The sequence below is a fragment of the Balaenoptera physalus genome (assembly GCF_965194825.1).
Source record: "Balaenoptera physalus genome assembly, chromosome: 19".
Classification (NCBI taxonomy): Eukaryota; Metazoa; Chordata; class Mammalia; order Artiodactyla; family Balaenopteridae; genus Balaenoptera; species Balaenoptera physalus.
In genome coordinates, this window is record NC_138900.1 from 2,404,470 (window position 1) to 2,419,621 (window position 15,152).

Sequence of the window (15,152 nt, forward strand, 5' to 3'; positions counted from 1 at the left end):
GAGGAAAAAGCCCGAGAGTTCATTTGGTAACTAATTTTAAAACACTATGTCGAAATACTTGTAGATTATGAAGGAGAATGCAGAATCAGCAAAAATGTTTTAAAGGAGTTGTCAAGGAGTTTCCTGTTATGAGATGACATTCTTCGGCTAAGGCCTCTAGTGCTACAACTTTGGTTTGTGAAAGCATGAGAAGCTCTGAACTTCACCCATCCCGGGACAGCGTGTTCCAGTATGGTCGGAAGTCCAATGTCCTGGTTGCCGGTCAGGCCCTGTTATACCTGGTCTGTGAATGAGGAAAGCGTCCCTATCCAAGGTGGTACATTTGTCCTTGACCCAGGCCCACAGTCCAGAGACCTTGTCTCTTGATTTCTCGTAGAACATGTACTCTTGTGTCTCACTTTTTGAAACATTTTTTTGAGATCTGTGCACATGCATGTTGCTGCATGTCTGAAGGATGTCTTTTTCTCTAAATTAATTTAGAAATGTAATTTAAACCCAGTAAGAATACCAGTACTGTTTTTCCATTGGAAATAGACAAGTTGATGCTAAAGTTCAAATGAAAATATAAACATGCAAAAATAGCTAAGAATACTCTGAGAAAAGAAAGCTATGGTGTATGCTAACCTGATCAGATATTAAAGCATTCTAAAAACTTCTATAATTATACTTGCTGTGTGGTATTGGCTCATGAATTGTCAGGTGGAAGAGACTAGAAAGTCCAGAAACATCAAATATAGAGGGAAATCTACTCTGTAGTAAAGGTGGCAAATCATTGGGATAAAAATGAACTTTTTAATAAATAACCTTGTGGAATAATTGGACAGTCAGTTGGAAAAAGATAAAATTGTATTTTATACAACTATTATAATAATAATTATTATTATAATATTTATAAAATATTATTGTTGTATTATTGTATAATTATTATACAATTACTATACAATTTTATACATACCTCACATCATGCAAAAGAATAAACTCCAAATTGATCAGAGTTCTAAATTAAACCATGCAAATAGCAGACATGTACAGAGGTGAATTCTATTATAACCTGGATATGTGGAAAGACTTTCTAATTTCGACTTAAAAATCCAGACTTAGTAAAAGACTGCTGCACTTGGAACATAAAACTAAAGCACTTATGTAAGGCAAAATACACCACGAACAAAGGCAAAAGACAGATGGCAAAATCTTTACAACTTTATAAATCTCAAATAAGGAGCTAATATTCCTAATATATAAAGACAGAAAGCCAGAAAATGCAAGGAATCTCTGAACTCAACTTAGTAGATTGTTTTTCCTAATAGCTTTGGTGTAGTGATTTCGAAACTGTTTTATGTGCATCATAGGATTAAGCAAATGAATAAATATATAGATTTGTTGGGAGCCAGTGTTTTACTGTGGGAAAAGAGAGATATAAATAAAGGATAATGGAAGGTAAGGAAGAACCCTGTGATGTTGGGTTGGTGTGAACTCATGATTAAAAGTGTGTCTGTGTACCTCACCCAGATCAGTGTTAACACCCATAGTGAGGGCATGCTGATATCATTTAGTTTTGTTAAGATGTGGTGGAAATGACAGTTTACCTCTATGGTCTTCCTCCCCAAAATGCATATCCCCAGTTTGATGACAGAACATCAGACAAATGCCAGTTCAGGGACATTAGACAAAATATCTGACCCAAACTCCTCAAAACTGTGAAGGTCATTGAAAACGAGGAAAGTCTGAGAAACCGTCACAACTAAAAGAAGCCTAAGGGGACACAACCACACTAAAAATAATGTTTCCTGAATGAGATCCTGGAACAGAAAACGGACATTAGATAAAAACTAAGAAAAAATAAAGTGTGGACTTTAGTTAATAATAATGTATCAATGTTGGTTCATTGTTAAACAAAAAATAGACTAATGATAGGGGAAACTGGGTGCAGAGTATGTGGGAACCCTCTGTACTATCTTTGCAGTTTTTCTGTAAATCAAAAACTTCTAAAATAAAGTTTTTTTAAATTAATTAGTCTTACTATTACTTTAAGAAAAAGCATTTATGTGCTTATGTATTTTCTACTTTTCTATTTGGTGAATGGGCCTGGAAGCAATGATGCCTCAGTAGCAATAAGCAGACCTTGGTCTTTAAATACAATTCTCTAATAAAAGGAGCCAAAGCTTCTTGGGGTAATGTCTGATTCCAGGACGATGGCAGGGAAAGTACAAGATGAGTATGGAATATCTTCTTGTGCCAAAAAGTAGGGAGATGCTCAAAAAATATCACAGAGGATTCCCTGCTCACAACTGTGATGGTGTGATAGTACTAAACTAGGTAACATGTAGGAAACAAGTCTTTTCAGATATTGGGCAACTGGTAGTGCAAGACTTTGGTCCCCAAGAGAGGGAAGAATAAATGAGTTCCTACAGCTGCAATGGCTTTCTCCCTGGAGGCATATTCCAGACAATGCAGGAAGGAGGAATGGAAGCAGAGCACAACAGATTTGCTAAAGTGAGACAAACAACAGAACTTGGGGAAACTGAAGTAACTGGAATTTGCCGAGCAGAGTGTGGAAGAGGAAGGAAGAGGAAGGAGGGAGATACTCTGAGAAAGAGCTCCAGAAATATACATAGGAGTCTCGCTGAGTTTTTGGCTGAAAACTAAGATGCACATAGATCTGTTTAAAGTGAAATTCTAGAACATTCAAAACTGTAGAGACAGAAAGTAGATCAGTGGTTGCTTTGGTCCAGGGGTCCAGGGAAAGTCAGAAAAGGAATAGAAGGGGAATTTTGGGGATGATGGAAACCTTCCATATCTTTATTGAGGTGATGATTACATGGATGTATATGTTTGTCAAAGCTCTTTGAAGTATATTCTTCAGGATTCAGCTTGAAGGGGGCTTCTATGGGCAAAACTGGGACAATTTAAGCATCAATATAATTAGAGTTGCAGTATTACTCATAATGTTTCATATGTCCATACTAAAATAAATGATGAATGAATGAGATGAGAAAGAACTTACAGAATTCGAACTAGTAAATGTAGAAGGAATGATAGAGTTAGAAAATATCTTTCAACCATCATGGTAGTAATTGATTCAGGCAGAAATCTCATTGATTAGAAATCTGTTGCTAAAGATTGATGATGAACAGGATATCTTTGTAGTCTCAAATTGTCTCCCCACAGATAACTTGCTACAAAAACAAAAATACTATAGCATGATCACAGTTAATCAAATGATTTGAATTTGCAACTGTCTTCTGGACTGTAGGTTCTCGAGGTGTGAAATTCAAACTTGCTGTGCTCAGTCACTTCTTGATATAATATAGTAACCAGATCTTGTCTCTAAGATGTTGATGTTTTGTTTGTCATGAACTTTTTACATTGAGCTTTATTTTAAAAAATATTTCATTGATCTATCATGTTTTTTTATTTCTGGGGTTTTTTTTGGTGCCCCATTAAACGTTGTGCTTGAAGGAGTGCTTCACTCACCTCACTCTAGTTGTGGCCTTGGCTTAAGCATGTTTGGGGGTGGGGGGGTGAGGAAAGGAAGGATGGAAGAACAGATGCGCTGCGGCATCTAAACTCTACCCTATTCTCAGGTTCCTGTCCCTTCTGTTCTTCGAGATAAGTTTTCTTCTCACCTCTTTGAAAGACTCCTTGGCCTTTGAAAAGCTGTCTGATTCCAACAGCCCCAAACTAATCATTCTAAAAGCTGCGCTTTGTGCTTCACATATACTGACAGTGTAAAACAGATACTATTTTCCTCATTTTGACTATGAAGTAAAGGGAGATGGACAAAGGTTAAATGACTTGCTAAAGGACACAGAGCTGGTGGAGTGGAGGAGTTGGTATTTCCACAAAACCAGACCTTAGTACCTGTGGGTAGGGGAGATGCTGCCTCTGCCTTCTGAGTGATGAGTGAGCCAGTGTGGTGGAACCTTGGAGAAAGCATCTTCAGAGACAGAAGACATTTGCTTCATGATGTCACAGAAGCCATGAGGCCTCTTGGAAACAGAACCAAAGAGACTGGAGCCCTGGACTCTGGGCTGGGACCTGAGGGAGACAGAGTGTGAGGGTGCCCAGAGGAGAAAGTCACTGGGCCATTCAGGCTTGTGCTGATTATTCTAAGAAATAACCACAAAGGATAGGTTTCATATCAGGGCTTCTGGTCAGTCCTGTAGGGTAGGTCAGCTGGGATTCCTGAGGCTGTGAGTGTCAGGCAGCTGGATGACCCAACTGGGAACAAATTTGAATGGAACCACAAAGCCATAACAAGGCTGAAGGTGAGGAGCCCCAGGCACCCAAGTGGGGACAGGTTGTGGCCGGCCAGTATAACAGACCAGAGTCTTAACCTCTGTGGAGGTAAGATTGGGCGTTTGGTTTGGAATGTGATAGTTTGAAATGTCTGTTAGATATATAAGTAGAAATATTGACCATGACTTCAGGAGAGATGTCTGGACTGAAATCTTAAATTGAGAAATATTTTTATCGGGCAGCTATTTTGTATTCTGTTACATACTGAGGCATATCAGTTTTTCCCTTTCTACCTTTTATTTTGCTCAAAAGTTGTTTTCCTACTCCTAAATTATAAATGTCCATCTTTATTTTTCTGTAGAACTTTATGGGAATATTTACAATGCATTTATTTCCATCTGTTTGGAATTTGTTATGCTGTAAAGTGTGATGAATCAAATGCTATCTGTAAAATCTGTACTTTGAAGATTTATTAAAGTTTTCTTCATGAGTAATTATCAACGATTAATTGTAAATATTACATGGTTATTTTAAAAGAATGACTAAGATTTTTCTTATAGTTCTTCTTCAATTCTTTTTCTTAATTTTAATACTCCTGTTATATTTTGGGTCATTTGGATTTATTTTTTATTCTCTGATGTGGTCTTTCATAGTTTTAATTTATTTGATTTCTGTATTAGTTACCTATTGTTGTATAGCAAATTACCCCAGAACTTAATGGCTTAAACAACAGTCAACATTTATAATCTCCCACAGTGCCTGTGAGTCAGGAATTTGGGAGCAGCTTAGCTGGCTGTAGTCAAGATGTCATTTAGGGCTTCAGTCAACTAAAGGCTGAACTGGGACCAGAATATCTGCTTCCAGGTGTCTCACTCATGTGGCTGGTAAGTTGGTGCTGGCTTTGGGCAAAAGGCCCTAGTTCCGGGAATTGCCTGGCAGCCCAGTGGTTAGGACTCCACACTTTCACTGCCAAGGATGCAGGTTCAATCCCTTGTCAAAAGCCCCAGTTCTACTCCATGTGGGTCTCTCCATAGCGCTAAGTGTCTTTATGACGTGGTGGCTAGATCACCCCTAGAATAAGTGATCCAGGAGCTGCAATGACTTTTATGACCAAGTGTCAACAAAAAAATTAACGGTTGATCTAAGAAAGAAATGGAAAATTTTATTCGAGCCAACCTGAGGATTATAACTGGGGAGACACTCTTTCAGAAAGCTCTGAGGACTGTTCCACCCATTAGAGGTCAAAGTACAGTTATGTAATTTTTTTGAGACAAAAGATTATATGTATTATACATGTCATTTTATCAAATGACATTGACTGCTTACACAATCCAGATCTACACGTACAAAGCAAGTCATCAGTCATGGGTCATCATGCCCCTTATAAGATTGAGAAGGAAGGCTGTCTCCTAAGGAGTTGTGACCCTTTGTGAGATAAGAAGGAAGGTTATCTCCTAAGGAGGTCTGGTTAATGCAGATGCACAATTCACAATAAAGGGGAGGGAGGAAGCCCAAATGGGCAAAGGAAAATTTTGTTTTAAAATTTTTCTTGGCTTGCCATAAAACGTGAATTTTTATTTCATCGGAAGTCACACACCACCGTACTTTGTTGGTCACGTAGACCAGTTCTGACTGAGTCAGTATGGGCAGAGACTACACAAGGGTATGAATACTAGGAGGCAAGTATCATTGAGGGCCATTTGGGAGGCTGACTACCAGTTTCTTTCAAGTGTTGACCTAAAAATGTACAACATGAGAGTTGTGAGTTTAAGTTTTATTCAGTCTTAACTGAAGTGGATAGCCCGAGAGACACTCAGTAGCTCTGAGTGAACTCAGAGCTCCCAAGAGGTGTAGAGGAGGAGCCCCGGTATATGTATGACTTTGAGGGGCTAGGATATACATGCAGTCAAGTATACATCCTGGTAAAAGATTGCTGCTAATCACGAAGAACAGATATCTCACGTAAATGATTTCAGTGCTTTTCTATGTATGGGAAGATGCAGGAGTCTGGGGTCGTTGAAATGCTTCCTGAGATATGCATCTTAACTGTCCTAAGGGCCTGTTTTGCCAAAGCACCGAGTGTCTCATACTGGTTTTTCATCCTCATTTCTCCTCGGGGTGCACTGTTGGTGGGTGACTGCAATGGGTTGAGACTTAACCCTTGTATAACTGGATGATGAGCGATACTCTTTGTTCCTTTTTTGTTCACACAAGAGTACATGAATGTCTTAATGCCTCTCCATTCTATCAGATCCACAGCTGCCTTGTCAACCACTTCCCAAGAGATCACCCTGTACACTCTCTTGTGCCAAAATACATGCATAGTAACTCTAGCTTTCCTCTTCTATAAACCCTCAGCTACATTCGTGGTTTTGCTATATTCTTTCTCTCCATGATGGGACCTGCCATTATCACATGAATGAAATCAGCTGTGGGCAGGCCATGTCTTGCAGGGAATGTTTCTGCAACAAGGAATGGAAGAAACAACAGAGTGGATTCTAACCCTATCTTAGCTACTCCCTCCCTGTATGACCATGACCATGGACACCTCCCATAACTTTTCTGACATACAATCTCTATAAAGAAGGAAACAAAACTGGGGGGGGGGGTTTGGTTTGTATACTTTTGTTGTGTTTTTCTTTTTCATTAATAGCAGTTACTCAGAATTAACCCTGTGTTTTGCTGTTATTACTGACAACACTATATACAGTTCTTAGATTGCATCTCTCTCGCTGGTAGAAAATTCAAACATAGTTTCAGTATTTCAGTATTTTAATATTTTAAATATATATTTATTTGTAAAGAAAGTTTTATAGGTAATACAAATTTGAGTCCTCTAATTATTTGAGAAGGTCTTTAATTTCCCTCAAATTTTCAAGTATTTTACCTGATGTCTTTTCATATTTGGCTATTGTCTTCATAGCTTCTGTTGTTATCTTTACATATAAGTCTATTCAGTCTATGATTATATGACCTTATTTCACAGGACTGTGTTTGTGTTTAAACCAGACTTACGGAGTTGTGCAACTAAACCACCTGGCACCTCTGTCCACTTATACTAGACACCTAGGTGGTATCCTTGACTCTTACCTCTCATTACCCTCTCTTCATCCAATCAGATGCCAAAGCCTACTGAGTCTACCTTCTAGATAAATATAGTGTTTTTTTTTCCCTAGTGAGTAGATTTTATTTGCTCAGTCCTATAGATTGAATGCCCCCCCACCCCTGCCCAAATTCAAAAGTTGAAAGCCAGTCCTCAATATTATGGTATTTGGAGGTGGGGCCTTTGGGAGGTGATTAGGTAACGAGGGTGGAATCCTCATGAATGCGATTAGTGGCCTTAAAAAGAAGGCCCCTAAAGCTCCCTCACCCCTTCCATCATGTGAGGTTACTGTGAGAAGATGGCCGTCTATGAACCAGGAAGCTGGCCCTTACCACCTACCCAATGAGCCTCTTCCAGCTGGATGTTCATCTGTACCCTTTATCATACCCTTTTATAATAAATGGGTAAACGGTAAGTAAACTGTTTTCCTGAGTTCTGTGAGCCACTGTAGGAAATTAATCAAACTTGAGGAGAAGAGTCATGGAACCTCCAATTTATAGCTGATTGGTCAGAAACACAGGTGACAACTGGGGTTTGTGACTGGCAATCTCATGGGACTGAACCCTTAATCTCTGGGGTTTGATGCTATCTCCAGGTAGATAGGGTCGGAATTGAGTTAAGTTTCTAGGACACCCAGCTGGTGTTGCAGAATTGCTTGGTGTGTGTGGGGGGGGCACCCTCACGCATCTGTTGTCAGAAGTGTAGTGGAGTGTTCTTAGTGAGAAGAAAGACACACAGGAGTGTAGGTTTTCTTTTCAACAACCTAACAAAACATGTAAGATGTATTTAAAGCAGGGCTAAGAGGGAAATTTAGAGCACTAAATGCTTACATTAGAAATAAGGAAAGGTCTTAATATTCTAAGTTCCTACATCAAGAAACTAGAAGAGCAAAAATAAACCCAAACCACGCAGAAAGAAAGAAAGAAAAGAAAGGTTTTTTTTTTGTAGATATATGATAAACTTTTCCTAAAACTTACATGGAAAGGCACAGGCTCTAAAAGAGCTAAACAGTCTTGACAAAGAATAGTGGGAGAACTCAACCCAATATCAGTGCTTAACTGTATTGCTACAGTAATCAATACACACATAGGTCAATGGAACAGAATAGAGAAACCAGAAGTAAAGCCTCACTGTACGCTGAACTTATTTTAACAATTTTATTGAAAATATAATTCACATAACATGAAGTTCACCTATTCAAAGTATACAATTCAATGGTATTTCAGTATATTCACAGGGTTATGCAACTATGACAATTAAATTAAAAACATTTTCATCACCACAAAAAAGAAACCCTCTATCTATTAGTGCTCATTCTTCATCTCCTCCCATCAGCCCAAAGCAACCACTAATTTACTTTCTGTCTCTGCAATTTGCCTATTCTGGATATTTCAGATAAACAGACTCATACAATATGTAGTCTTTTGTGACTGGCTTCTTTCACATAGTGTGATGTTCAAGGTTCATCCATGTAGTGTGTGTATCAGTACTTCATTACTTTTATTACTTTCGATGGCTGAATAACATGGGCATTTGGGTTGTTTCCACTCTGGCTATTATGAATAGTGCTGCTATGAACAATTTGTGTACTAGTTTTTGCATGCATGTATGTTTTCATTTTTCTTAGGTATACACCTAAGGACTGAAATTGCTGGTTCATATAGTAACTCTATATCTTTACCTTTTTAAGGAACTTCTGGAATGTTTTTCCAAGGCAGCTGCTTCATTTTAAATTCCCATTAACAATGTATGAGGGGTTCAATTTCTCCACATCCTCACCAACACTTGTTATCTGACTTTTTGATTCCAGCTATCTTAATGGGTGTGAAGTGGTAAGTCATTTTGGTTTTGATTTGCATTTCCCCAAGGACTGATGATGCTGAGCATCTTTGTATGTGCTTTTGGACCTTTTGTTTATCTTCTTTGGAGAAATGTCTATTCAAATCCTTTGTCCATTTTTAAATTGTTTTAATTGTATTTTTATTAGTTACTTGTTAAGTATTCTTTACATATTCTGGACACAAGTCCTTGTCAGAACTGAATTTTTGATAAAGCTGCAAAAGCAATTTAATGGAGGAAGAACAGCATTTTCAACAAATAACGCTGGAGCAATTAGACATCCATAGCCACATAACAAAAAAGAGAGAACTTTGACCTCACACCTCTTACAAACCTTAAAATACAGACTTAAATTTGCTCCAGTACTAACCCATGAAAAAATAAATGTATCTTCATTGTGACAGTGAGGGAAAAATAAATGGTTCCTTCTGTCTCGGATTCCATATTCTATCTCTAATACTCAAGATTATGTACTTAGATTATTACATTAAATTTAGATATGCTAGGCAGACATCTGCTTGCTGATTATCGACTTGAAAATGATAAATGTGTTTTTTATGCAAGTCACAGTAGATTTTGATACAGCTTTGTAGAGGGTTCTGTCAACAGAAGGAGCTTAAAAGGTAATGGTTGAAAACGAAAAATGTTATCACCTATCTTCTTCAGGCTAAAGATGCCCAATTTCTTCATACATTTGTGAAATGTGGAAAAGGCTGCAAAAACCTGGACGTTTACTGATATGTCTTAACTTGCATAATGTTTGCACGGTTTCAGAAAGCAAGAGGTAAGGTATCAGTCATAATTTCAACACTAAAACACAAAACCATCTAGTTTTTGTGGATTGTGTCCCTTTTACTTTTTTATACATAGGAACAGTTTTCCAATTTTGCAATCTTAGTGTAATTGTAACAGCTCTGTTCCTCCTCAAAACAAAACTTAACCTAAGAAATATTTCTACAGGTTGCTTCATCATCACACGATTATTTTTATGTTGTATAGTTTCAAACAGATGTAGTTATTTATTTACTTCTCTATTTTTAGCCATATTGTTTATATTCCACATTTTATTACTATGTACAATGTTTCAGTAGCTTTGTGAAAATAACATGCATTTTTACATTTCCTCAATATAAAAATTACCAGCTTATTTAATGCTTTTTGTCATTGGTTACTTTGGTGAGACAAGTTACATTGAAGCTCTGCATCTTATAAAGCAATTTCTAAAGAGGTGAGGCATGAATGTGGGTTAGGACTAGAGATAGGAGTTTATGAAGTATTTTCAGACATAGGTTGAATAGGAACCAGAGGGTGTAACAAAGAACTAAGAACTGAAAGAATGATCTTTATACTCTGTTTTGCTTTTCTTTATAACGCGTTATCAATTCCCAGTATATATTAGGACCTTTTTTTTTCCTATTAAATTTCTCCCATAATAGAATGTCAGCTCCACGGGTGGGGATTTTTGCACGTTCACAGTTGCGTCCCCAGCATCTACAACAGTGCTTGGCACACAGTAGGCGCTCAATAAGTGGCGAATGAAAGGATAGGACAGAAGAAACAGAAAAAGAGGAAAGAAAGAAATCCCGAGCACCTTATCTCTTAACTACGCCCGCATGCTCCCGGGATCCCCCCTCTGGCGGGCCCCAGCCCTCAAATCCAGCCTCGCCAGCTGCGTTTTTCCAGCACCAAGCCAGGAGCCCCACCTGCTGCGCCTGGGCGCGGGCCCAACCACCGCGCATGCGCATCACAGCCGCGTCCGCTACTCCCGGCCGACGCGTGCACCGAGTCTGGACGCCTCCGCGACGCGAGCAAGCTGCACCTGCGCAGTTCGAGCCGGCCGATCCAGGTCCGGGCTGGATTCGGTGGCGGGGGCGGTCTGTCGGACGGCCTGAGAGGGCTGGGCGGGTGCGAGTTCTGGGTCGCAAAGTCGGGGGGTTAAGTAGTGTGGCAGAGACGACGCGAAAGGGACGAGGCAGGAAGCAGCCGTCGGCCCGGCGCCCGCGGCGAGTAGTCCCAGGATGCTCCGCGCCGCACCGCGCCTGGCCCCGGACTCCGTTTCCCAGCAGCCACTGCGGCTGGCGCCGACAGCCTGCCCGAGCGCTTTGGCCCCTTTGTGAGTCCGCCCGTCGGGCCCGAGATCGAGTCCACGCCCCGGCCGCAGGGCGCTCAGCTCCCCGTCTCCGCGAACGGTGCGGAACGAAGTGCCGACTCTCGGGGAGAAGGCGGTGAGGAGCCCGGGGTGGGTGCGCGCGCCTGGGCAGGCCTGCGGGGCGGGAGCGGGCGTGTGAGGGGGCCTGTGACGGTGGGAGCCTGGGCCCGCTGTGTGTGACGGTGTTTGAACAGAGTGAAACCATGTGTGACAGTGTGTGAGGCTGTGTGGGACCGAGGGAGAATGTGTGACAGTGTTTGAGAATGTGACAGTGAAACCTGTGTGAACAGTGTGACTGTGTATGGGACCTTGTGTATGGGGCGCTGTGCGACGGTGTGTGAACAGAATTTGAGAATGTGTGTGACAATTTCTGTAACAGTGAACGTGCAACTGTGTGTTCACGTGAGACTGCTTGAGATTGTGTGACCCTAGGGGTGTGTGACAGTATATGGCACCATGTGTCATCATGTCAGTGACTGTGTGAGTCACTGCGAGGGTTGGGCAAGCTACAGCTCGGGAGCATGTCCACAGGCTGCCAGGGGAGCTGCCAGCATGAGGGATTGTGTGGTTTGTGTGGTGGCTGGGAGGCTGTGTGGATGCTTTGGGAGGCCAGTGTGCTCCAGGATTTGGGAGACTGTTGTAGCGGGAAGACCGAGATTGAGATGAAGGGGAAGAGATGGAGTTTACGGAGAGAGGGAGAGGGGAAGAGAGCTGGAGAGGAGGAGAAAGCTTTGGGCCTGGACAGCAGAAGACTGAGCTGCTGGACCTTAGTCCTCTCTGGCACAGAAGGTCTTTCCGTCCCTCTCCTAGTGAGGAATCGAAGAGAAAAAAGGACGGGGAGACCTACTGTGTGCTACTTATGAAAGTAAATGATTTAATGATATTTATTGCACACAAAGGATGTCCAGGTACTGTGCTAAATGCTTGATGTGGATCATCTCATGACCCTCCCAACCGTTGATAGAGAGTAGGTACCACTCTGCTGATGAGGAAATTGAGGTTTGGAATAGAGGCTGCAGAGCCAGTTGAGTGGTGGATCAGATGTTCTAGCATTCTGATCCACAAACCTAGTTGTTCTTACCACTAAGTTATGCTGCTTCTGAGATAATTTCTTTACTCTCCAAGGCAGTGAAGTTTAGTGGAAAATAATTAATGATTAAGGGGTTGTAGTGATTGTTTCTGCATATCCCTCCCCCCAGCCCCTTCTGAGGAAATTTCTTAGAAAAGTTGAGAGATTGGTTTTCAGGTGCATTTTGTTATAAGCCAGGACCAGAAGCAGGATGTCGTTTTTGGTCCAGTGTCCTCCAGACCACATGATCCCTCTGATGCCTACTCTGTGTAAAGATGCTTTCTCTGACGCATTCACTTTGTAGTTTTATCTCTCATCTTTGTAGAAAGGGTGGGAACACATTTCCTTTCAACATCATCATCTGGTGTAAAGACTAATGAGTCAGACCTGGATTCCAGTTGGGGTCAATTACTTAATTACCATGAAGCATTGGATAATTTCACTGATGAATAGCCTTCATGTGTGAAGGGGGAAATTATCCTTATTTGGCAGTGCCATTCTGAAGGATAAGTACTGTTACTTTTTATAAATATAAACGAGGTATCTTACGCACAGAAAGTTTATGTTGCATATTGAGATCTAAAGCACGTGGGAGATTTAAGTGGAGTATAATCTATAAAAATATTCAATCACTATGTTGAACACCTGAAACTAATATAACACTATAAATCAACTATACTTCAAAAAATAAAGCACACAGGTGAAAGAATTATAAATTTAGATAGGAATGACCAATGCAGTGACACCTCGTATCTACTTCTGTGGTTGGGGAGAAGGGCACAGAGAAGGAAAGGAGAGTATCTAGGCTGGTGATGCTGGGAGCTGAGGGCAGGCCCAGCATTTCACGTTTTCTTTCTCCCTCTCCAGCTCTGTTTTTTTCTCTGGACACTGCCCTTCTCCCAAAGAGAAGCCAGAAGGAGGAGGACAGAAGGGCTGTCCTAAATTCTTTAAGCCATGTCCGAGGTAAGGAAGCTTTTCTTCTCTCTTCTCTGAAATGCCTTGTTTTTCAGATTTTATATGAAAATTTTGCTTTTCTTCTGAAATTTCCCATTCTAAAATTCCATTCATTCTGTGACCTGGTCCTCATGTTCTCCAGTCTAGTAAAAGGAGGTCCCCCAAAGCCCACTGAGCTTCCTTTTTTTTTTTTTTCTCAGCCAGAATTTTCATCTTCATTCAAGAAACAGTTTAGCACTTCCTGTGGGTTAGGTGTTCTGTTGGGAGGTCTCAAGAGGCAAAAATACACTCCGTGGTGGAATCTGAAAGTCTTCCCTGTAGGGAAGTGAAGTGATTCACTGAGGTCAAGGTGGGTGTTCAGATGTGACCAACAGTTTAGTGCTTTTCCACAGACCTGGGTTTGAAAAGTAGACAAGGACTACTTGGGGAAGTCTTAGTTGTAGTATTGATACATGACAGGGTCGCTTGCTCAAGGTGATTTTGAGGAGTGGGACTTGTTGGGTCTTGAGTATTAAAGTGTGGGTCAGCTAGGGCAGGAGTGTTTTTCAGGCATTCTGCGGGCACTGAAGAGTAGGATTCCATGGGGGTAATGAGGTCCTGTTCTAGGGATATCCTGAGTTAGTAGCTGGTTACAGCTAGAATATTCTAGATCATGCAGTAAAGATTAGAGGAGTTAATATGGAAAAATAGCAGGGAATTTTTTGAAAAAGGAGAATAATAGGAGGGAGTATTGAATCTACATTAAAAAATGGCTATATACATCTGTAATAACAGATCGTAAATAGTAAATAACAAAAATAGTAAGTAGTATAGAATGAGAGCCAGAAGAAATAAATGAAAAAATCAGCATATGATGTCCAGAAACAAATGCAAATATAAATTAGAAAATATTTATTCATTCACTGAACGTATAGTTATTTAAGACTTACTGTATATTAAGTGCTGGCAATACTGTGGTGAAAAAAATACTGTCTGTCTTCATGGAATTTAGTGTCTACTAGTTTGTTTATTACATAATAACGTAATGATGTTATTTTAAATCAGTGGAGAAGGACTGGAGTATTCATTTAGAAAAAAATTTTCTTCCTCATACTTTGAGGTTAAATACATTTTGTAGGTTAAATATAAAAAATAAAACCATACAAACTGCTACATCTTTTTATTTTCTTACATCTTAAGAAGATGACTCAGAAGCAGAAATCACTTAGAGAAGCACTGTGATGATTGATGATAAAAGTGCTCTGTTTGCACTGCCCAATACAGTAGCAGCTAGCCACATGTGGCTGTGGAGCACTTGTCTGTAGTAGTGTGACTGAAGAACTGAATTTTTAAATGTTAATTGATTTAGATTTAAATAACCACATGTGGCTAGTAGCTAGTATATTAGACAGCAAAGATGTAGGTTCATAAAATGATAAAGCCAGGAAGAAAATTATGGGTGATCTTGTCTAAGACACTTGTTTTACAAATGAGGAAAAAGCCAAGGAAGGAAAGTGATGTATACACATCACTAGTTAGTGACTGTCAGATGTAGGAAGTTGTACTGTATATTGAGGGTCAGTAACACAGATGACAGTGAGAGATTTAAAGAGTGTGGTAGAAAATAATGAAGGACTCTAGGGAGCGGTGTGCTCAGTGTGATGGAGCACATCATTCACTCCTTTGCCCAGAAACTTTGTTCGCTTCCCATTTTACTTGGAATGAAATCCAGTTTCCTTAGCTGGGCCTATAAGGTCCTACACGATCCAACTCCTGGCTACCCCAGACCTCATTTTCTACAAGTCTTTACTGCTCTCTGT

The 15,152-nt window shown here is 40.3% G+C and overlaps 1 protein-coding gene across 6 annotated transcripts in view; it reads left to right on the forward strand.

Moving 5' to 3' along the window:
• ZNF583 (zinc finger protein 583) overlaps positions 1-15,152 on the forward strand; it is a 38,410-nt gene that overhangs the window by 318 nt on the left and 22,940 nt on the right. For 3 of the 6 annotated variants that reach the window (XR_014256510.1, XM_082436523.1, XM_082436527.1), the window contains exon 2: positions 1,623-13,362. Coding sequence is in view for 5 of the 6 variants with exons in the window: in XM_082436523.1 (XP_082292649.1) it covers positions 13,354-13,362 (9 nt within the window). In the remaining variant the exon portion in view is untranslated. Of the gene's footprint in view, positions 1-64; positions 13,363-15,152 lie in introns of all 6 variants that reach the window. The other 3 variants (XM_082436524.1, XM_082436525.1, XM_082436526.1) reach the window with 3 other exon arrangements.